Genomic DNA, 24,680 nt, shown 5'->3' with positions numbered 1-24,680 from the left:
CAGTATTCTCTGTTTGGAGTCGTGAGAACAAGTTAATGCTGGAAACCTCTAACCTGATTTCTTTTTATTTCTGAGTCAGTCCTTGCTATGCACCAGTGCAAGAAGGATGGTTGGTGGTGGGCACCAGGGGGATGAAGGGACAGTGGGAGGCATGGAAATATCCACGTGGTCCTTAGAAGACTGGTAATGCCTTTGGCCCCCTGGAACAGAGTTTGATTTGTAGTGAGATGACATGACTGCTATTATGTTTCCTGAAAATTTGGGCCCAGTGTTACCTCGCTCATTTTACCTCTCACTTAAATGTAGATCGTGACAACCTTGTGATTGTTGAGAGTTGTCAGGGGAAACCAAGCACCCTGGGGACCTGCTGGCCAGGGGTCAGGCACTTTCAGGCTGTCTGGCCCTGCAGGAACTTGGGCCTTGGCATGCTAATTTGCAAAATGTCTTCCCTAGACTACAAGATGTCTAGGTTCTGCTGTGACTAAGATTAAAAACAAAATAACCAAAACTCTCTGGGGAGGGTAAGCTTTGGTGTGCTTCTAACTCAAAATGAGAAATAGGCTCATTGACACATTTAATGACATGTGTTAGTAAGTGTGTAGAACTTTACACTTAAACTTGCATTTCTTTCTTTCTTTCTCTAGCCAAACATCATGTCAATGGCAACAGGACAGTTGAACCTTTCCCAGAGGGAACACAGATGGCTGTATTTGGTAAGATATCAACTCTGAAAGAAAACCCAAATTGTGTGCAAACCTACTGCCAACTTTCTTAGTTTTAGCAAGTGTCCTCGGGGCTTCAAAATCTGGGCTCTTCTAGATGTTTACAAGTCCTTACAGCCAAGAAAACTCTCAAATTCTTAGTAATTTCTGGGATTGGGAATGCTTATTCTATAGAATCTAGCATGCTTTCTTTTCTCACTTTAACAACCCAAATATCAAACTGTGTATCTGCTATTTCTTTCGTCCACACTGTGAATTAACCTGCTAATTTAGTGTTTGAGATTTTCTTTGTGAGGAAGGGTTTTTCCTCCCCACACAGGCTGGGATTCAAGTAATTTTAAGTTGTTATTCCACAAAAATCAATCTAATTGGATGAACTCTTTCTTTTCCATCTACTGAGAACATTTTTTTGCGGGGCAGGGTACTGGGAATTGAACTCAGGGGCACTTGACCACTGAGCCACATCTCTAGCCCTATTTTTTATTTTATTTAGAGACAGGGTCTCACTGAGTTGCTTAGCACCTCATTGTTGCTGAGGCTGGCTTTGAACTCGAGCGATCCTCCTGCCTCAGCCTCCTGAGCCGCTGGGATTACAGGCGGGCACCACCGAGCCCGATAAGAACATTCTTTAGAAGAAAACATTAATGTAAAATGGTTTAAGCAGAACAAAGTCCAATCCCTGACTGCATACCCACAATGTCCACTTATGGGCTGAGCAGAACTTTCCAGTTAGACTCTACACCTTCTGGCAAGCTCCCTCTAGACCCTGTTTCCTTGTCTCCGGCATCTCCGGGGTTTCCTGAGCTTTCTGTCCTGCTTCCCTTCCTCTCTCCTTCCCTTTCTTCCTCTCCCTTCCCTTGTTCACACTGGCTTCCTTTGGTCCTTCTGGACTCCACTTCTCTTCTTTCCAAGGGGCCCCTTGGGGAAGGCACCTCTGTCCCCTGGAATTCAGCTGGGCATCCAGAGTCTCCCTGGCTTGTCTCCCTCAGCCTTCAGACAGGTTCTGTGACCTCTCCTGTCCTAAAATCTTGAAGTCCTCTGACTTCATGCCTCTCCTAACTTCTGTCCCACTCTAATCTTGGGTGTCCTACACAACTGTACTGAAGTGGGTTTGACCTGGAGGGAGATGGGCCTCAAAACAGCCAGTCCCTAAATGAGCACATTGAGAATCCCCGAGATGGAATCCCTATTCCCTGAGACGGAATCAAACCTGGCGACCAGTGAGGATTAACTGTGGGAGAGCCGTGAAGCAAGGCCTAGTGCCACCTGTCAGCAAATCCTGCCTGGATGGGCAATCACCCTTTAAAATGTGCTGAGCAGTGATTAAAAATCGGTGCATGCAGAACTTAAATGGACAATCTGATTTTGTAGAAGGCATAATGGACACTGTAACGTGTGTGGAAATATCTGATCTTCCCACTTTCGTATCCTGTCAGTGTCTGTTACCATGGGACACAAATGTCCCATGTGTCAATGTTCAAAGTGTTCTTTTGATGATTTTTTTTTTTTTTTTTTTTTTTTTTTAGCCTTTCAGATTTGCCATCCACAGACATGTTAGAAAGGAGGTTCCGTAACTTTTGGGGAAATGTGAAGTGACATTGACCTATCTTATGAGCTTCTGTTATTGGTGCAAACTCCCTCCTGGAGGACAGGCTGATGACATGATGTAACTGTAACTATCAGGGAATGAAGATTTCCCTTGCTTTTTGCTGTCCGATTTGGTTTGTAGAGACTTACTAAAAATCCTAGCCCACAGCCTTCATGGTTTGACTTTGGGCAGCAAGTTACTCCAAGCCCTCAGTTTTCCTAGTGGAAAGGCTGCTGGCTGCACACTGAGCCTTTCTGGCTCTGAGCCCTTTGCTCTGCCTCCTCCCTCCAGGATCAGAGGCTCACCTGGTGGATCAGCCCTGGGGAGCTCACTGTGAATGGCCAATGTGTGTGGTTTGAGAAGAGCCGAATCACGCACAGAATTCCTACAAGTTAACAGTATGTAAAGGGCAGGATTATGCAGATCATAAGATAGAATACGTTTGACATCTAAGAATTCCTTCTTTAGAATTGCAGTTTGGCTCTTGCAGATGCTTAAATTAAGGTCCCTATTTTGGCTAAGCATATGCAAGCATTTCATGTTCGCATTTCCAGAATCGTTCTCTTTTTATGTGTCCCTGTCCACCTGGCCTACAGCGGTGAGGGAGTGGATGGCTTTTGAGGACGATTTCTGTCCTTCTGGGTTGTTTATAGCTGTACCATAAAGTTCAAATGAACACAGCATTTGACTCTTTGAGATACACTTGGTGTTTCATCCTGCCAGCACCTTGCAAGGCTGCAGGGCTTATGTAGCCTCTTCTAGAAAGTTCACTGGGAGGGCTTAGCAGATTCAGCAGTGCCTTTCAGCCCATACACAGAAGCACGATTCCCTGCCAAGGCAATTTAGCAGATTGATTTGTAAACCCCCATGCATTCCCAGAGTGCTCTGAAGGACTCTTGAGATGCAGCTTTTGCCGGGAAAACACTGTCTGGAGTGACGTCTCCTATGATGATTACGATTTCTCCCCATTTGATTTGAGTAGCAAGTATTAATAATGCACAGGCCTGTGTCTTACATCTCCCCGCCTGTGAGCTGACCAGAGCACCATGGTTCTTCATGCTCATCCACACTCATTCTTCGGCCTTGGCGGTCTCCACAGTTTTAATGCCAAAGTGCTCTCACCAAGAATGATTTCATTACCTAGTGGTAGATCATTTGAATGCACCTTATGAACATTGTCTAAATAGGAGCTTTTAAGTTTGGTCCACTCTGCAGGTGACCACTGAGCTACCGTTAGGCTTTTAGATCAGAGGAGAATGTAAAGAGGACAGACAGCATGAGGGATCCGGGCACATTCCAGTGTAAAAGTACATGAGTGTGCTATTATATCAAGTAATCCGAGAACATATAGATGGTTCCTTGAAAACCGCTCCTGGCGTATGGTTTTCACAGGTTATTTTTAACTCAAGAAGTTCAGCTTTTCAGGCCTTCTTTTGTAGTCGTTGGGGAGATCTTTTTCTGGGTCTTGTTTTCCTGCCACCGGAGCTCTTGGCCTCCTTTGTTGCTCTTTCCCTCAGTGCACTTTCTGACAATGCTAATGACGCCCATGGCCAGGCCCTGTCCTCCTGTGGGCTCCCCTGTCTTCCTGGGGGGCTCCCTTTCAAGTCAGCAGGAGCCTTTCCCTGCACACTGCAAAAGCGGAACTGAACATTTTGCTGTTGCTCAGTGTCTTTATTGCTGGTGGCTGAGAGTGCCCTGTGGCCATCATCCCTTTTCTTCCATTTGTCAGCCCTACAAAGTGGACATTACTGTGCTCCTCTGTGGTACAGAAACTGAGGCACCAGGGATTAAAGAAGCATGGTCGAGTACAGAGAATGGCCCCCTGGGGAGGACATCTTTCCTCTACACGCTGTGCCTATCTTGGGAAGGGTCTCCGCGGCTTTCAATGTCTTAATGAAAGTGACAGTTCTTGGCGGTGGGCCACTCCGTCCATGCAGAGCCAGGCTGTGGCCACTCTGTGGAGGTGCTTCTCCAGCACAGAGCGGCTACTAATTTTATTAAAAATATTCCATAGTCAAGATCGGTCATTTCAAACGAAGGTAAATCTCACTAATTGAGAAGATGGGAAGTGAAGGGCAAAGGGATTCCAATCTTAAATTGTGGAGTTTTCAGCACAATTAAAGAAAATATGATAAAATATTTTAAACTTTGAAGTATAACCCTTGAACATAATTTTTTCTTCTAAATTAGGACACTTTTGAGAGTGAAAGGGTGCTATTAAAATTATGTTGTGCCAAACATGGTGGTGCACACCTGTAATCCCAGGGGCTCTGGAGGCTGAGGCAGGAAGATTTCGAGTTCAAAGCTAGCCTCAGCAACTTAGTGAGGCCTTAAGCAACTTAGTGAGACCCTGTCTCAAAATAAAGCATAAAAAAGATTGGGAATGTGGCTCAGTGGTTGAATGCCCCTGGATTCAATCCCTGGTACAAAATAAAAAAAACCAAAAACAACATTATGTTGAAATAATGAGGTATAAACCTGGTGGGCTTCAGGCGATTGGTATACAATGCAACTGCAGGTTGTACGATATTTCACAAAGAAAAATAAATACAACTGAGCAAAGTGGAATGAGAAAAACGAAACACTAAGATACATAAAATGAATTAAATGAATGAAAAAGTTGGAATGCAGTAGACTTTGATTGTATGTAATGTAGCATCAACACTCATAGCTAGGCTAACTTTGAAGATTTTATTCAGTAAATATTGCTATACTCTCTCTGAATGATTTCAGATTAAAAGTTAATTCATATCTATAAAGAAGGCTGATTCATGGCCCTTCAATAAGAGTAGAGAATGTATCTGACTGTACACTTGAAATTTTAATATTGTACTAAGACTGGCCAATGATATGGAATAATGAACTTCTCATCAATCCAAGTGTTTAAATGATAGAGCAGTCGCTTAATGGGGGAAAATAGCTGTTAAGTTCCATTTTTCTCAATTAATGAGATTTTACTTATGTTTTAGAATGCTAAAACAACAATGACTCCTCCTCCTCCTCCTCCTCCCCCACCTCCTCCTCCTCTTCCTTCTTCTTCTTCCTTCTAATTCAAAATTCTTTTACCCTGTGGAGGTCAGAAACCTGCACCCAGGCAATTTGGTTGTAGGTGAGATTCTGAACCTGCATGTTCAGAAGCTGATACCAAGTGGGGTAGCTCAAGCCCCTCAGTGACTTCTCTGGGTTGTCCTGGGTGTTTCGCCTCCCAGTAACCTGATAGTACTGTATCTGTGACCCTAAACCACCGCAAAACCTTTCTTCTGTGTCAGGTTCCCTTGGGTCCCTTCAGACAGGAGGACAAAGCCAGTACAAGACATCAGGGACCTTGCTCATGCCCACGGCTCAGGTGTCAGCAGGCCAGGGGCTGGGGACACGTTAGGCTTTGCCTGAGTAACTGCTGAAGGCCTGGTTGCAGAATTGGGGCCCATGGCTGTCAGAGGCTCAGAAACGCCCCTAATGCTGGGGGTTCATGGAGAATGAGATCAATGTCTGTAAGATGAGCCAATCACAAGAACAATTTTTTCCCCTGACTTGAATTGGAGGTGATTTTTGAAACAGCCTCAGTTTTTGTCTGCCAGCCAAGAAAACAGCCTTGGAAGCAGCAGGCAATATGTCAGACTTCAAAGGAGAATGTATTGGTGTCTCATTGGCTCGCGTCCAACATGATGTTGGTAAATAATCGAATCCCGGTGTGGCGTATTTCTCCCTGACCCTTGACTGAAAACTATTGAGGCCCGTTCTGTGAGCCGAGGAGTGGCAGTCACTCATTCCAGGAAAAAGGCCAGGAAGAATGACTTTGAAATGTGTTTATAATTAACCGAACAATCTGTATTCAGGAGACTGTTAGAACAGCAGGCTGCTGACTGGTGCGAACTTCTTAGATGGAGAAGCACAGAAATAGGCCTTCTCGCAGGGTGGTGAGACGCACCTCTCCAAGTGACAGCAACTGGGCACTGGAGACGTGTTATAAGGCACATTTTATTTCTTATGTCTTTTTCAACTTCCGTTTTTTCCTTGGGTGTGGCGGGTCACACAGGGAAGGGAAAAGAGCCCTTGCTGAAGGATTGGTCTCAGAGCGGGGGACAGCAGCTGTCAACGCCTGCGGACAGTCCCTTTTGACATGTGTGGCGCCACTGGGGATGGTGCTACCACAGTGTCCCAGTGCTGACCCAGGGAAGAGCCATGTGGAGAGGGAGGGCTTGTCTGCGGGGAGGGCTGGGTGTGGAAGGTGGAGATGGGGACAGGTCTGTGCTGGAAGGTGGAGCCGAGCCTGCTAGAGGCGGAGGGAGATAAGTGAGCTTTGATAAAGTGCCACCCACGTGCCCACACACCTCGACCACTTGGGATGCAAGTAAGAGCCAGAAAGCAAGCCATCCCCAGGAAGCAATTGTGCAAAGTCCATAAGAACTGTAATTCCCAGAGGTCGTCAAGTCAGAGGTGTCTTGGAGTGACAGTGGATGGGGTTCTTGCCCCGTCCATGAATAAGGAGACTGTGTGCCTCGTGGAGTGGTGGAGAGAAAGCCCAGCCACAGCAGGAGGGAGAGTGCCCTGAGTGGGAGGCACCTGGCGGGGGCACATCTGGATCCCTGTCAGTGGACCCGTGTTCAAGGCCCTACAAAGGGAGCCCAGCTACAGCCAGACCCCCTGGTTGCAGCACCTCTCCCTCAATATGCCAGATGGGTTCCGTATCCTGGGGACTCTGGGGAGCGATGGACAGAGTGAGTTGAGCACTGCTCGCATGTCAGCCGGGTCCTGCTGAATCCACTCTCCCCACTGGTCTGATTAGATCGGGGCTCCTTCAGTATCAGTGCAGCCAGTTGTGGCTGATGTTTTCACTATCATAACGCCTGTAAAGTGGCCTCCACTCAACCAACCTTTACTTTTGAAAGTTTTGAATATAAAAAAAAAGATTTATTTAATTTACTTTACAAATGTGTCCAGACATTTCTTAAATTTCTGAGAAAATATGCTCAATAGCATATGCAGGGGGAAAATCAATTATCTTTCTATTGCTTCTCTGTTAATTAAGTTATTTTAGAAAAGAAACTGGGTATGGAGAACAGGAAAATGAAAACATTTACTCATTGTTCAAATTAACCCAAATAGTGTTTTTAAGAAAAATTCTGAGCAATATGGATCAAACACAGATAATATGAAATATAATATTGTTTTTCTTGCTCTTACTCTTCCCAACTATTTATCTTGGGCCTTGTGATAAAATGGATTAAAGGAAAATTAAAAAGTATACAAGGCACAAAAAATAGCATACATTAGAATTTGGTAAATATTAGACCAAAGAAAAATAAGTGAAAGGAAATCACAGTGTGTGGGCCATAACTTACACAATTTTTGAAAATTGACCACAAATTCGGCTCTAAGTTTCCTAGCAGCAACATGGAGAAGGTTCAGTTTTGCTGTATAGTTGAGTTTATTTATTTAATTTTTTTTCAGTATAAAATTTGCCACTTTGGTCATTTTTAAGTGTGCGTCCGGTTGTTATGTAACCATCACCACCATCTGTCGCTGGGACTTTTTTATCTTCACCAGCTGACCTCTCACCCCTCGTTCCCCTCCTCCAGTGCCTGGCCGTCCATCCTCCTGTCTGTGACTCGACCACCCGTGGGGCCTCTTGCAAGGGGGCCATTTTGCGCCCCCCTTTTGTGCTTGGCTTGTTTCAGGCACAGGGCAGGGGCGTCGCAGTCCCTCCTTCTCTGGCTGCGTGACATTCTGCTGTGTGTGGACTGCGTTCATCTACCCTTGTCCCTCGAGGCACCTGGGTTGCTCCCACCCTTGGGCTCTGTGGGCAGCGCTGCTGTGAACACAGCACAGCCGTCTCTTCCCTTCTCTTGGTGACCATGGTCAGGAGTGGAGCTGCTGGACCACGTGGGGACCCTGTGTGCCGCTCTTCCAGCAGTCGACCCACCGTTTTCCTCCGTGGCTGCCCGGCAGCGTCCCTGGCAGGGCACCGGCTTCTGCACGTCTCGCCAGCCCTGCTGTTGCGCTCTTCAGTTTGAGCAGCCATCCCGGTGGTGCAGTGGTGATTGGCTTCAGGTTTTACTTAGTGATCCTGAAAAAGAAGCTGCTTGGGGGTAAAAAAAAACCCTGATTCTAGAACCAGAAGGAAACTTCTGTTCAGGGCACTTATAAAGAGGACACCCTTGTCCCGAAAGGCCATTGGTTGTGCTCTGCCAGTGCTTTAGGAGGGACAGTAGGAGTACTTTATGGGCTGTTTGTCACACTGCCCTTCTCCTGGGCTCGGGACACCCTCCAGGGACCATTTGGTCCATGTCCCACTGCCCTGCCCCTGCCACTGGTGGGCTCTGGCTCAACCCAGAGATTAGTTGCTTTGTATCTAAAACAATTGATGGACCAGATGTCCGTTAGGGAATTTCCTATCAACAGTACTTCTCTCAATTGAGTTTCTTAAAAATGTTTTACTTCTTTATTGTGGAAAGTGTCCAGCGTGTATACAAGTAAGAGAGGAGATGGCCGAGCGCGTGCGCTGGCCTCTGCAGCTCAGCTGTGTTGCCCCGCCCCCGCCCCAGGCTGAAAGCCAGCCTCAGATGTCATGGCAGTTCTCTGTGAGTATTTTAGTGTATATCTTTAAAGATGTCTCTTAAAAGAGGGATACTGACCTCTTAAAGCAGAAGAATGATTCTTATCTTACCTAAAATTTTTTATTGTTCATTAATGTTGTACAATATTTAGTAAGTCTTTATTTCCCCTATTGTCTCATATTTACTGGCTCAGATTTATGAGACAATATTGTTTAACTGTTCATCTGAATCAGGTTCCAAATAAAGTCCTTACATTGCAATTGGTTGATATAAATATTCAGTCTCTTTTTATCACCTCTCTCTCTTTCTCAGAATTTATTTGTTTAAAAAATTGGATTTGCCCTGTACATTTCCTTCAGTCTGAACTGAATGATCACCTTCTTCCGTTCTCTGTGTTTTCCATGAATTAGGAGTTAGAGGCCGGATCAGAACCTGGAAATGTCATTCAGGAGGCATTTAATAACTGGCTCTTTCTTTTTTGGTGAAGGTAGCAGCTTTTACTAATGACTGCCATGATCCATTATTTTACTAGAGACTGCAAGATTCAGTTGGCCCTGTTTGTCTGTGGGTTCTCTATCCATGGATTCAACCAACCATGGATGGGAAATATATTTTAAAAACTTGCTTCTGTTCTGAACATGTACAGACATTTTTTTCTTGCTGTTATTCCTTAAACAACACAGAATAACCACTATTTACATCGCATTTACATTGCGTTAGTATTGTAAGGAGTTTAGAGATGACCTAAAAGTATTTGGGAGCCTGTGCATAGGTTATATGCAAATACTTTTCCATTTATGTGAGAGGCTTGAGCATCTTTAGATTTGAGTATCTCGGAGCTGGAGGGGGCCTTGGATCCATCCCGTTATGGTCCTGGGGGGCAACTGCTTCCCTTTGTGAACTGGAATATTTCTATAACAGGAAACTTCCCCTTATGAACTGTTGAACACCATGAGATCGAGTTTGATCAGGAAAGCAGAGTAAAGCCACCGGGGTCAGGTGGCAGGGGTAGTTTCTGGGGAGTAGCCACCTTCTGTTTTGTTCCCACCCAGTTCTGGTGACCAGAGGACCTGCTGCCACATGGATTCGAATCCTGAGCCTCCAGCATTAGGACCAACTCCTGAGGGGCCAGGCGCTGAGCCTGAAGTGGCTGTCAAATTCTGAAGCCCTGGAAAGGGAAAAGCAGGCGAGAAACGACGAGGCTCCTCAGGTCCCGCCCCCAGCGAGGATGGGCAGCTGGGCGGCCTGACTGCGTGCTCCTTGTGCCTCCGCTCCGCGGGGCAAGTGGGTCTGCGGAGGCAGGGTACTCTTCATCAGGGTGCGTTGCCCGTGCGTCCGGCTTCACAGGCAGGATCGCTGGAATATCGATCCATCCACCATTATGGCAGCCAAATACCCGGGGCTTTGAGAAGGCGAGCTCCGTACTGATCCACTTACACGTATCTCCCGTCTGTATTTTTATAAGTCATTTTAAATTCTTTTGGAAAGATGCTATGTATAAATTAAGTACTAAAAATGAAACAAAATGAAACTTCCTGGGTCTAGTAAAGTGTCCGTGCTTTTGTTTTTGGATGATCGAAGCCAGTGTCTATGCACTTTTCCAGGAGGACTGGGAGTGTGGCCACTGGAGCCCTAGGAAGAGGGTCAGCTGACGGGCATTGAGCCCTGCTGAGGAGCAGCCAGTGAGCTCTGCAGGCGGCTCTGACTGCAGAGCCCAGGGACTGCCCATCAGTAGGTGTCACTATGCAGGACGCCCTTCCTCTTCCTGAGGTGCCATTAGCATCTCAGGACTTGGGCTCATAGCTGACTAAGACTAGGGGTTTAGTGTTGCGCCCCTAGCCCTGGAGCAGCAGCGGTGCCTGCGCATGGAGGACCTCCTGGTGTAGGTCCCACTGTGTGTCCTTCCGGGTCTCAGCTGGGATTCCATACTCATGACAGTATGAAAGAAATTAATGACGGTCCATGGTAGACCATGTCATAAATAAATTAAAAAGATTTAAAAAATACATTTAGCATTAGGTGAGTGAAAGCAGCCTCATGTGGCCTGCAGAATCTGACTTACCCAGAGGTCGGGGTTTCATTTTTGGGAAAAGAAATTTTTTTTTTCCTGAATCTCTGACCCCGCCGCCCAGAGTTCCTCCACAGTCCTCTCAGTCCCCCTGCCTCTCTGTGGTGACACACCTCCAGGTTCTGTGCTTGGGTCCTTGTCAGGACAGGGGAAAATCTTTCTAGCAGGTGCCTGCATCCATCTTGCTTTTGACTCCACATATCAAGCTGGTGCTTGGGAGACTCTTCTTATCCCTTTCCCAGGGCCACCTTACCTCCAGGGCTCCCCTTCCTTGGAGTATGACCTTTGTCCCGATGTCACTGAGGACCAAGAATCTGGAAGAATTTCTATTCACCTCACAAGGAACATGAACAGGAGGAGGTGCCAGTTATCTGGGAAAGCCTGAGGGCTACGGTGGCATGGGAGAGGGGCAGGCGGGCTGTCAGGGATGCAGTGGTCCTTCCTCTCGGCTGCTCATCTTTGAGACTGGACAGTACAGCCTTTGGCCAGCTTCGCAGTGGAGAAGTGCAACCCTGGGGCCATGCAGTGGGGAAGGCCCAGGGGCGTGGGTCTGGTGTGCAGCCTCTGCCCCTCCACACGCAATACACAAACACAAGCAAAGCTGGGTTCCAAGGCAAATGGCCTGGGCTTCAACTCTGGTGCCAAGACACCTGGCAGCCAGGCAGGTGCACCAGCTGAATGACAAATAGCTTCCAGTGGCTCTGAATGCAGGTTATGTCCCTGTTTTCTCTCCCATTAGGCATTTGCAATCTAGCTTACAGAGGAAAGGCTGTCAGACACCAGCAGTACCCCAACTGGCTTTTCCCTTTGAGCATCAATTTCCATATTACAAAATATTTTCATGCATGTAATTTCATTTGTTCTTTGCAGTTAACTCTGAGGTGAGAAAATAAGACCAGCATTCACATTATTTGCTTATTCATCAAATCATTTATTTGCTGCAACAGGAGACAGAAAAAAATTTCTCCCCTCAAGGGACTTATATTCTAGGAGTGCGGGACAGAAACAAGATAGCTGTGTAAAGCACGTTATGGCAGACTGCGAAAAGTTGTAGACTAAAATAAAGCAGGGGTGGGGGGTAGGAGAGGACAGGGGTTGATCGCAATTTAAAATAGCATCGTCAAGGAAGGCACACTGAGGTGGTAATATTTAAGCAGAGACCAAGAAGAGGTGCGCTGTCACACAGAGATGTGTTGAAAACGTGTCCGTGCAGAAGAAACAATTGCAAAGGTCCTGGGGCAGTAGCAGGTTGGGTAGGAGCCCTATGTGGCTGAAGTAGAATTGACAAAGGAAGAGGAGGAAGGAGGAAGAACTGAAGTCAGAGATTAAGAGAGAATCTGGTTACCGGGGACCTTGTGGGTATTCCTGGGGACTTTGGCCTTTGTTTTGAATATTATAGGAAATCTTTAGAGCATTGCGGCAGAGGAGTGATGTAATAAGACATATATTAAAAAACAATCACTTCAACTGCCAGGGTGGTGGGAGGAATACCAGCAGCAGGAACACCACTCAGGAGGCTGTTGTCCCCTAGGCCAGCACTTCTGTCTTGAACACACACTGTCTTTAATTTAAAATAACAACAACAAAAAAACCCATCTTCAACTACATACCCTTGTGGACCTTAGTCAAATGCAGTATGTTCATAGTTTTAGAAGGTTTTATTTATCCCACTGTTTTGAGAATTTAAATGGCCCTTTTAAATAACACATTATCTTGGCTATAATCAAAAAGTCCAAAGATAGTAGTTGTTAGTGAGGATTCCCACGGTTGGTGGAAATGTAAATTAACATTAAAAATTGCCCGTTATCCAGCAATTCCAGTACGGGGTGATACCTAAGGGAAATGAGCTCAGAGTCTTCAGGGGGCCTGTTATGGCAGCTCTGTTCACAGTGGCCGAGGCGTGGAGTTGTCCCGAGTGTCCATCCACAGATGAGCTGGGAGCGTGTGATCTGTCAGTTGAGTGCTATTCGCTTTAATAGTGAGGAAGTCACTATTAAGTCACTGTAACGACACAGACGGACCAGCAGGACGCTGAGCTCCGTGAAGTAAGCCAGGCACAGAAAGACAAGTGCCACACAACTGCACTCACACGTGGAATCGAAAGAAGTCCGGCTCATGGATGCTCACAGAAGAAAAGTGGCCCCAGGAGCTGGAGTGAGGGTGCTGGTCAAGGAGCGCAGAGTGGCTGCACTTAATATGACAGGTACTTGAAAATTGCCAGGAGGAGGTTTTAAGTGTGCTTACCACACACACAAAATGTGAAGTGAGGGGTGTGTTAATCAGCTGGTTCCATCATTCCTCAGTGTGTGTGTTAACCAAAACACACCACACACCGTAAATATGTGTTGTTTTCCTTGTCATTTTAGAAAGACATGGATAGTAAACAATGCCCTAGTCAAAAAGGCACGGGTCATCTGTGGAGCGTTCAGGGACAGTCAGTGCTCCACTAGAGATCATCGTTACTTGCATTTTTGGATGGACAGAGTGAGGTCACTGGGACTCGTCCTGAAGGTGTGAGGGGTATCTGCTGAGAGGCTTGTTCCACCATCCATGGGGCAGTGGGGAAGCGTCCCCCCTACCCGGGGCAGCGGAGACAGGTCAGGGCATGTTGGGCTGGGCTGAGAGTGGGAAACCAGTGGCGAAAGGAGTCTGAAATTGATCTGTGAGGTAAGTCAGCATGTCATGGCTCTTTTAACTCCTCCACCCATGGCCACTGTGAACAGGAACATCAGGTACCTGTGCTCAGCCAGGTCCTAATAGATGTGTTAGTCTGTTTTAGTCCTAACAAATGTGTTCTGACCTTGGTTATGTTTTGAAACTTCCAGCTTCTAGTAATCTCACTTCTGGACCAAGTTTTAAGAGATGGTTTGAGTTGCATGAAGGAGCTGGAGAGTGGCCAGATGTTGCTTTCTGGCAGAACCCCAAGGGGACCCAGCCCTTGGAGAGGCAGGGAAACACATTGGCCAGTGGGTCCCTTGGTGGCAGCACTAGGTTCACAGCTGCTTAGCAAAAGACCGCGCATAGAAAGTGGCCGAATCGCAGGCTACTTGGGTAGCTGGAAATCAATAGGAAGCCTTCTAGAACGCAGGAGCTCTGGAGGGAGAGCCCAGGGGCTCTGCGTGAATCCCAGGTGACTCTGACCTGGGCCCTACAGGGTGAGTGCCCAGTCCTAAATGGAACGGGGTTCAGAGACTTGTAGAGATGTTAGGCCTCTTTCAGAGGGGCTGGGTCTCAGGGGTGGGCCCGGGGCGAAGGCTGCATCCTAGGGCTGAGGAAGAAAACCAAATGAAGCCACTGTATTTAAATTTAATTTAATTTACATTTAATTTAAAACTGAGATTCCTAAGAATCAAGGTAGCCCACCAGAAATTAAAATGTTTGCCAGAAAAAAAAAAATTGAACATTCTTCAGAGGAAAAAAACAAACCCAATTTCTACTGGATCATCCACAGTGTTTATCATACAACAAAAATCATCAGATGCAAAGAAACAAGAAAATGTGGTTAATGATTAAAGGAAAATAGCCAAGAGAAGCAGGCCCAGAGATGAACCAGTCAGGTGTTGGAATCGGCAGATGGGGACTTAAACCCTGTCATAAGTATGTGAAAGGGTCTGCAGGAAAAGATGGTGAAGAGGTGGGGAAGTATTGACAAAGAAATGAAAACTATAAAAGAAAATAAAATGACAATTCCAAGATTGTAAAATATAGCATCTGAAAATAACGTTTGAGTGGACCTAGGAGGCGCCTCGTCTGGACGCTGCAGGAGACAGGGTCAGTGAATTCGAAGGCAGCTCAGTGGAACTTTCCCAAGCTGGAGCACACAGAGGAAAAATGTTCTTGAAAAGTGAACAGAGCTCAATGACTGTGAGATGATGAATGTCAGGTGGCCCCATACACCTGTGACGGAGCATCAGAAGGAGCTAGAAAGTAACTGGGACACAAGATAGATTTGAGGGAATAGTGACCACAAGTTGGATGAAAAACTGTTGGGGGAGTCAAGGTGAATGACAGGTCTGGAGGGTCGGAGGCGGGGATCAAATCAGGATCAGGGAACAGAATGCTCTGGGTGGGGAGGAAGGTGAACACAAGACAAGAAGGTCGTCTCGTTCCAGAACCACCCCCGCCCCCTACTTCCCCACTGGGTTCCTTTTAGGATGAACTGTCCTCCTTCTCTGGTTCCATGGTGACAGTGTGCTGGAATGAAAGCTCACGGGCTTGGACTCCACCTCGGCTTGAGCCCCAGCTCTGCTTCTAGCTAACTTGTGTCGGGGCAGATCATTCCAGTCTGCAGCCTGGATCATCACCAGAGAAGGCCGCCCCACCCGGCCAGCTGGGAGCCAGCTTAAGGAAACACACTCTATCCTAAGAGCAGCAAGAGCCACGGAAGTGGGAAGAACACAGTGAGTTTCAGAAAGATGACCCAGGCTTCGGGGTGCAGCGTGGTGTGGGTGGACAGGTGTGGAGAGACTGGGCTGGAGGCACCACTGGGGCCCACACACCCCTGACACTTTCCCCAGAGCTGTGTGCTCCTTGTTCACAGAAGACCTTGGTCTCCGTCTACAGCACAGCTCAGTGATCACCAGCCCAGACACAAAATAACCCCCGCCCTACAGGTGAAGCCAGATTAGACAGGCAGAGAGGCCAGGGTCAATCCAGAGCATGGAGGGATTGAAATGGGCATGCCTTCAGAGCCCTTCCTCCACCCTTATCAAGGTAACCTGCCCCTGCTCCAACCTGTGCCTAAGGTGCAGGGAGTTGTTGATTATGCCCCTTCCTGCTTGGCCCCTCCAGCCCATCTGCCTCTCGCCTTCTGGGCACCCCACATATGCAGTAAAGAGACAGAGAAGGGGGCAGGAGAACGCAGGAAGCCCAGGACACACAGAAAGGCAGAACGCCTGGCCTCTTGGGAGACCAGGACACCAACTGGCCCCCTTCTCCCTCCCGGGAGAAGTCTGTTACCGCTTTTTAAACAAACCCTGCTTCATATGCTTGCCTCGGCGTGCTTCTCCAATGTTATACTTCAACCTGTGAGGGAGCAGGACTCGTCACCAGTAGCCAGAGGTATCACAAGAGTGGGTCCCTTTCCCTGGGGGGGAGGGGCTCAGTCTTAAAGGGTGAGAGGTGGTGGCCTAGGCCAGGTGGTATGGGCATGGAGTCCTGTGGAGGAGCTGAGTCCCTTTGCCAATCTGTCATCTTTGAGAAATCCCATGATTTCCCCCAGAGGGGCTTCCCAGAGTTCCGCTGTGGTCAGGTCCTTACCTTGCTGGGACATCTTTGTCTCTAGAGACAGCAGTGCTGCTCCGCCTGCCCCCGGGGATACTGCTTCCCAGCCCCCCTGTGGCGGACCTCCTTAGCCACTCCACACCCTTCCTGTCCTTGGCTGCAGCCTGCCCATCTGTCAGCTCTCAGTGACCTCCCCCGCCCCTCTTTGTGCCTCTGTTCATCAGGTAAGGGCTCCCACCTTGCACTGTGCCTGCATTCTGAGTGGGTGGTCTCCTCTTCCTGTCTTGTAAACATTTTGCTGAAAGGTTCTGGATTTTGTCTTCCATACTCTCAAATCAGCCCCTTCCTCTAAATATCTTGTGAGATGAGTGAATGAGCATGTTCTGCATATTGGCAACAGGAGAAAAGTCCTTGTAATTCAGTGACTTAATGTATACACGGTTGACTAAGAAATAGTTTGAAATTTTTTTTTAAGTTTCAATTAAACTTTTATTATTTTTTTTATTAGTTGTTCAAAACATTACAAAGCTCTTGACATATTTCATACATTTGATTCAAGTGGGTTATGAACTCCCATTTTTCCCCGTATACAGATTGCAGAATCACATCAGTTTCACATCCACGTTTTTACATACTGCCATATGTATGAGGGTCTTCTTCCCTTTCCATGCAATTTCCCTTCTCTCTCCCTTTCACTCCCACCTCTCATCCCTGTTTAATGGTGATCTTCTCATGCTCTTCCTCCCTGCTCTGTTCTTAGTTGCTCTCCTTATATCAAAGAAGACATTTGGCATTTGTTTCTTAGGGATTGGCTAGCTCCACTTAGCATAATCTGCCCTAGTGCCATCCATTTCCCTGCAAATGCCATGATTTTGTCATTTTTTAGTGCTGAGTAATACTCCATTGTATATAAATGCCACATTTTTTTTTATCCATTCATCTATTGAAGGGCTTCTAGGTTGGTTCCACAGTCTAGCTATTGTGAATTGTGCTGCTATGAACATCGGTGTAGCAGTATCCCTATAGTACGCTCTTTTAAGGTCTTTAGGGAATAGTCCTAGAAGGGGAATAGCTGGGTCAAATGGTAGTTCCATTCCCAGCTTTCCCAGGAATCTCCATACTGCTTTCCAAATTGGCCGCACCAATTTGCAGTCCCACCAGCAATGTACAAGTGTACCCTTTTCCCCACATCCTCGCCAGCACTTGTTGTTGTTTGACTTCATAATGGCTGCCAATCTAACTGGAGTGAGATGGTATCTTAGGGTGGTTTTGATTTGCATTTCTCTGACTGCTAGAGATAAATCAAAGGCATTCCTGTATATCAGCGACAAATCTTCTGAAATGGAAATGAGGACAACCACCCCATTCACAATATCCTCAAAAAACAAACAAACAAAAAAAAACCTTGGGAATCAACCTAACAAAAGAGGTGAAAGATTTATACAATGAAAACTACAGAACCCTAAAGAGAGAAATAGAAGAAGACCTTAAAAGATGGAAAAATATACCCTGTTCATGGATAGGCAGAACTAACATCATCAAAATGGTGATTTTACCAAAAGTTCTCTATAGGTTTAACGCAATGCCAATCAAAATCCCAATGGCATTTCTTGTAGAAATAGAGAAAGCAATCATGAAATTCATATGGAAAAATAAAAGACCCAGAATAGCTAAAGCAATTCTAAGCAGGAAGAGTGAATCAGGCAGTATAGCGATACCAGACTTCAAACTATACTACAGAGCAATAGTAACAAAAACAGCATGGTACTGGTACCAAAATAGGCGGGTGGACCAATGGTACAGAATAGAGGACACAGAGACCAATCCACAAAATTACTACTATCTTATTTTTGACAAAGGGGCTAAAAGCATGCAATGGAGGAAGGATAGCATCTTCAACAAATGGTGCTGGGAAAACTGGAAATCCATATGCAACAAAATGAAACTGAATCCCTTTCTCTTGCCATGCACAAAAGTTAACTCAAAAGGGATCAAGGAGCTTGATATCAAAACAGAGACTCTGTGTCTGATAGAAGAAAAAGTTGGCTCCGATCTACATATTGTGGGGTCGGGCTCAAAATTCCTTAATAGGACACCCATAGCACAAGAGTTAAAAACAAGAATCAACAAATGGGACTCACTCAAACTAAAAAGTTTTTTCTCAGCAAGAGAAACAATAAGAGAGGTAAATAGGGAGCCTACATCCTGGGAACAAATTTTTACTCCTCACACTTCAGATAGAGCCCTAAAATCCAGAGTATACAAAGAACTCAAAAAATTAAACAATAAGAAAACAAACAACCCAATCAACAAATGGGCCAAAGACCTGAACAGACACTTCTCAGAGGAGGACATACAAACAATCAACAAGTAGTTTGAAAATTTTAACTTGAAGAAAAGAATGTTTGATTAGAGGAGTAAAAACCTGCATAGGGACTTTCGGAGGACATCACAGGGGCCCTCTGGAATCTTCTGAGGGTTGGCATTGTGATGGGGCCAAGCTCTTTACAGTGAATGACCTTTCCCCTCTGTGGTAGGTAGCCTGCAGCCTGGTTTCCGAGTAGTCCTTAGGTGAATAACATTCCAACACCATCACACACTCCTTCCTCCCAAGTGCAACTCCACACCCACGGGCCAACTTCTCTCAGTCCCCCTCCTGCTTCCCTTCCCAGTCTCTGGTAACCACCGTTGTACTCTCTACTTCTATGAGCTCAACTTTTTTAGTGCCACAGGTGAAAATAATATTTGCCTTTCTGTGCCTGGCTTATTTCACTTAACATAACATCCTCCAGGCTTACCCACGTTGCTATAAATGACAGAATTTCATTTTTTTTATGGCTGAGTAGTATTCCATTGTGTACCTAAACCACATTTTTAAAAAATTTTAATGTCTTCTTTTTAGTTATGTATGACAGTAGAATGTATTTTGACATAACATATATACATGGAGTAAAACTTCCCATTTTTCGTGGTTGTACATGATGTGGTTATACTGGTCATGCATTCATATATGAATATAAGGAAAGTGATGTCTAATTAATTGTACTGTCTTTCCCATCCCAATCCCTCTCCTTTCCCGTGACGCTCCCATCCAATCCAGTGAACCTCCACTCCCCCGCCACTGCCTATTGTGAGTCCATATCTGAATATCAGAAAGAACATTTGGCCTTTGGTTTTTTGAGATTGGCTTATTTCACTTAGCATGATGATCTCCAGATCCATCCATTTACTGGAAAATTCCATAATTTCATTCTTCTTCATTTGTTCATATATACCATATTTTCTTTATCCATTCATTTGTTTAAGGGATTTTAATTGGGGCAGTTTGGGAATTGAGTTGCTGTAATATTGATGTGGCTGCATTACTGTAGTATGCTGACTTTAAGTCCTTTGGGTATAAACTGAGGAATGGGATAGCTAGGTCAAATGGTGGTTCTATTCCAAGTTTTCTAAGGAATTTCCATACTGCTTTTCAGAGTGGTTGCACCAATTTGCAGTCCCACCAGCAATGTGTGAGTGTACATTTTCCCCCACATCCTGGCCAACATTTATTGTTACTTGTATTCTTGATAATTGCCCTTCTAACTGGAGTGAGATGAAATCTCAGTGTAGTTTTAATTTGCATTTCTCTAATTGCTAGACATATTGAAAAATTTCCCATATATTTGTTGGCCGATTGTATTTTTTCTTCTATGAAGTGTCTGTTCAATTCCCTTGCCCATTTATTGATTGTTTTTTTTTTTTTTTGAGTTCTTTATATATCCTAGAGATTAATGCTCTGAGGTGCAGGTGGCAAAGATTTTCTCCCCTTCTGTAGGCTCTCTCTTCATGTTCTTGATTGTTTCCTTTGCTGTGAAGAAGCTTTTTAGTTGACGTCATCCCTTTTGATTCTTGATTTTACTTCTTGTGCTTCAGGAGTCTTGTTAGGGAAGTTGGCTCCTAGGCTGACATGATGGAGCTCACGTTTTCTTTCTCCATTTATCCACTGATGGACACTTGGGCTGACTCCATATCTTGGCTATTGGGACTAGTACTGCAGGGAACATGGCAATACAGTATTTCTTGGATACACTATTTCATTTCCTTCATATATATATATATATATATATATATATATATATATATATATATATACACACCCACACACACACAGAAGAAAGACTGCTAGATCACATGGTAGTTCAATTTTTAAGTTTTTGAGGGATCTCCGTACTGTTTTCATGATGGTGGCACTAATATGCACTCTCACAGACAGTGGATACCAGTTTTCCTTTGTCGGCACCATCACCAGTATTTACTTTTTGGGTTTTTGATTATAGCCATTGTAACTAGGATGAGATGATATCTCATTGTGGTTTTGATTTCTGCTTACCTAATGATTGGTGGTGTTGGGCACTTTTTAAAAAAAATGTTGTAGATGGACATAATACCTTTATTTTATTTATTTATATATGGTGCTGAGGATCGGACCCAGCGCCTCACATGTGCTAGGCAAGTGCTTTGCCATTGAGCCACAACTCCAGCCCTGATGTTGGGCACTTTTTTATGTACTTGTTGGTCATTTGTATGTCATCTTTTGAAAATGTTAATTCAGATCCTGTGCCATTTTAACATCAGATTATCATTACTATTACTATTACTATTATTATTGCTGTGGAGTGGAGTTCTCTATTTCTTCTGAATATTAATCCCTTATCAGATGATGAATACTTTGCAAATGTTTTATCCAGTTCTGCAAGTTGTCTTTCACGCCTTTGCTGTGCAGAAGTGGTTTAATTTGATATAACCCCATTTATTTTTGCCTCTGTTTTTGAAGTTTTTTTTTCCCCAAAACATCTTTGCTGATACTAACATCCCAAAACATTTCCAGTATGTTTTCTTCTGGTTATAGTTTTGAGTCTTCATTTGTCTTTGATCCATTTTGAATTGATTTTTATATGGTGAGATCGGGGTCTGATTCTGTTCTTCTGTGTATGGGTTATAGAACTATTTATTGAAGAGGACATTATTTCCCCACTATTCACTGTTGGCTCCTTGGTCAAAAGCCAGTTGTGTGTAATGCATGAATTGATTTCTGGTCTCTGTTCTACTGGTTGGTCTGTGCCACGCTGTGAGGCCACTGTGACTTTGGTGTGCTTGGGAGCTAGGTATTGTGATGCCTCCAGCTTTGTCCTTGCCCAGGGTCCTTTAAGGGCTGCAGACTCTCAGTGATACATTCTGAGGTGAGCAAGTGACAAGCAGACCCCAAAGGGTGTCTAATGAGGAGCCCATAATCCCTCATAGGAATGGAGACTTGTTGTGTCCAGCTTGGCGGAGGGGAGGTCCTGGAGTTCCTAGAGCCGTCCTCACAGGGCCAGAGGTCCAGTGGGTTCTTGTGAGGAAGAGGGGCCGACTTGGTCCAGTTTCATCCTTTGTGACCTCAAGGAGGGGAGCCAAGTGAAGGGGGAACCCGCCAGGGCTTGGCTCAACGTCGGAAGAACTTTCCAGGTGTCCTTTCTAGCGATCTTGGAGGAGGCCTGGGCTCCTTCTGCAGGTGCAGGGTAGTGACTGGACAGCCGCCTGCCGTGGTGTGACAGGAACTTTGAGCTCCATGGGCACCTAAGTGAGCTGAGAGGGAAGGGCCCCTCTGATCTTGGAGTTGTTTCTTGAACTTGCTGGTGAAGGGGACCTCGTGCTCTCGAGAGAACCTTCCCGCGGGACGGCTGAGCTCCTGCAGTGTGTGTAAAGACCCTGGAACTGGATTAATCAGTGCAAAGTCACAGTGGCACGTGCCCGTGCATACATGGGCACGTTTTAAATTAGGGAAAGACCAAAGGAATGCTTAATCAAATTAAAGCAGCACTAGGCACTGATGTGGACACAGAGTAATTAGTTGTCATCAAATATTGAGAATATCAATCAGACCCTAATTGCTATATGATTTCTCATATTAGCAGGAAGTGTTTTTAAATTCTGTAGTTTTCAAGCAAGACTAGTGGGAGGAAGGTGGCTGGGGGCGCTCGGCCTGATATGGGCTTGTTTCATGCAGAGCTGGCGGGAAGCTGGATGGAGACTTCCCATTTTGACCGCATGTTCATTTTCTGGCATTTTGGAGCCGAGATCCGGTGGTGAACCCTGCCCCTGCTGGACGTGGACAGGCAGAGACTTGCCTGGGCCACACTCGGCTCTGTGGCTGTCTGTCTCAGGGCCTGCCGCCCCTTGCTCTCCAGCCTTCCGAGTTGCCCCTTGGGTGTACCCAGGCCATTTCTCTCTGTCCAGCCCCCTCCCTTGAAAGGCCACGCTGTCCAGCTGTGGCTGAATCTGAGTGCCAGTCTGTCACTCTGGGCAGAGCTCTCATCTTGTGTCATCCTGTCCTGTAAAAAGGACAGAGCTCTGGGGAAGGAGCACCCTGGACATGTGCTGTGCGTGGAGCAGGGCGTCGGTGCTGGCCCTCCACGTGGGCTTCAGTTACAGCCAGTGAAGGCCATGCTCCTTCCGAGGGCCACACAGGCTGGGTTCTGTTCCCTGAGTCCCCGGGTCTGTGCAAGGAGCCAGGGAGGCTGTTCCTCAGTCCCCACAGACGCAAGCGCGGTGTGGGAACCTCAGCTTGCAGCCAGGCCTGCTGGGGTGACTCGGGGTGCCTTGGTTCTGTGTCCTTGGGAAGGGACCTAAACCTCTTCCAATCTCCATTTTCTCTTCCTGGAAGTGGGGTGATGAGGTCATCCTTGTAGGGTTAGGGGTCCCGTGCGTACAGAGACGCAGGGCGACAGGTGCTCCCAGAGAGCCTCCTCTATCCCTTCCCCTTCCCCTCTTCCCTGCCAAATGAGGAGAAGGATTCGAGGTTATTTACTGTTTGTAGGAAAAAATTTATTTGCTCACTTTGACAATTACAGAGTCACAACTGAAGTTGAGAATGAAAAAGGAAAAGAGTCTTCAGTTCCCAGGGCTGCACAAAGCATCGGATGATCACTTGATGGTCAAACTGAATGTTGGCAATAATTTCATTTCACTCATTTTCTAGAGGCAAATTGAAACTTCAGACATCCCTGCGTGTCACCCAGTGACACTCAACTCTAGTGCCCTGGCTGACACCAGCATTCTTTGCAGGTTTGGGGCAACAGACACCTGGCTGGTGACATTGGGCAGAGGCAGTGAGAAGGCAGATATGTGAGGAAAGGATCTGGGTTCAGAAGTAGCCCAGAGGTGGAGCACACGGGAACACAAGGAACAGTGGAAACCAGCACTTACTGACTACCTGCTGTGTGCTTGACACTTTGCTGGTGTTCTCCCAGTGCCCCAGGACTCTGTGAGCTTATGCAGAGGAAATAGGTTTAGGGCACATGGGTGCTCTCCTGAGGTCGCCAGGGCGGGTGCGCTTCAGCCCTGGGGCTGACTGCAGTGCTGCTTGCTTGGTACTTCTGAATCCACATCAGGACGCCCCAGAAACTCAGAAGAGGAAAGGACAGGCGGAATGCAAGCTGTTTTTAATTCTGTGTTCAGAACAACATTTTCCCCACATGGTCCTTGGGTCTGCATGTGCGAAGCCTCCAGGGAGGGGCTGAGCTCTCCACACAACCCTGTTTGGTTTCCAGGCGTCCCTCCACTGTGGACTCCATCTTAAGGATAAAGATGGTTTGTTAAGCCAGGCGTGTGAGGTGTGTCTGTAAACCCAGCAATGTGGGGCTGAGGCAGGAGGATCACAAATTCAAGGCAGCCTCAGCAACTAAATGAAGCTCTGAACAACTTGGTGAGACTCTGACTCAAAATAAAAAAAATAAATATGGCTGGGGACGTGGCTCAGTGGTAAAGTGCCTCTGGGTTCAATACCCCTCCCCCCAAAGAAAGGTCTGTTAAATTTTCACAGATTTCCGGTTCAACAGACCTCTTTACCCCAAGTCTTAGATATAAAAGGACCATGTCAGGTGGCAGAGGGACAGAGGGGCTTCCAAGGAATCCCATAATCACTCATAGGAATGATTGCATAAATACCTGAGTGAAGAGGCCTTGGACATGCTTTGGGGTTCAAGAAGAGAGACTGTGTATCAGCTTGGATTCTGGAAACATTAACAGAAGAACATGAGATCTGATATTGTTCTGTGCGGGTGGGCAGAAGGTGGAGGATACACAGTGTGGATCATTGTGATGAGCTGGAGGGTAGTCATGGGAAAGGGATCCAGTGTGGCCAAGGATGGGCTGTGGGTCTTAGAACTTCAATTTTGATGGTTAGAAAAGTGACCCTGGCTGATTAGAAACCATTTGGCAGATACATAAAAATGCACAGAGCAACTGGAGGTAACTATTATAGCAACATTGTATTTATTTGATTTCCCTCTAAGCTATCAATCTCAAGTCATATAAACTTTTTTTTTGGATTGAACCAATCAATTTTTGGAGATTGAACCCAGGGGCACTTAACTACAGAGCCACATCACTAGTTCCCCCACTTTTTTTAATTGGACAAGGTCTCACTAAGTTGTTGTTTGGGACCTCCCTAAGTTGCTGAGGCTGGCTTTGAACTCTTGATCCTTCTGCCTCAGCCTCCT

The 24,680-nt window shown here is 46.1% G+C and overlaps 1 protein-coding gene across 4 annotated transcripts in view; it reads left to right on the top strand.

Moving 5' to 3' along the window:
• The window catches only part of LOC124078531 (mitochondrial peptide methionine sulfoxide reductase), a 230,007-nt gene that overhangs the window by 132,442 nt on the left and 72,885 nt on the right, over nt 1-24,680 (top strand). For all 4 annotated transcript variants that reach the window (XM_046423354.2, XM_058572344.1, XM_058572347.1 and 1 more), the window contains exon 2: nt 645-713. In XM_046423354.2, coding sequence (XP_046279310.2) covers nt 645-713 — 69 coding nt within the window. The remainder of the gene's footprint in view (nt 1-644; nt 714-24,680) is intronic.

Source organism: Marmota monax, unplaced genomic scaffold (assembly GCF_021218885.2).
Source record: "Marmota monax isolate L192 unplaced genomic scaffold, Marmota_monax_Labrador192_F-V1.1 WCK01_AAM20220418_F8-fsc00347, whole genome shotgun sequence".
Classification (NCBI taxonomy): Eukaryota; Metazoa; Chordata; class Mammalia; order Rodentia; family Sciuridae; genus Marmota; species Marmota monax.
Note: the sequence above shows the minus strand (reverse complement) of the source record. Positions and strands in the feature narration are given on the sequence as shown.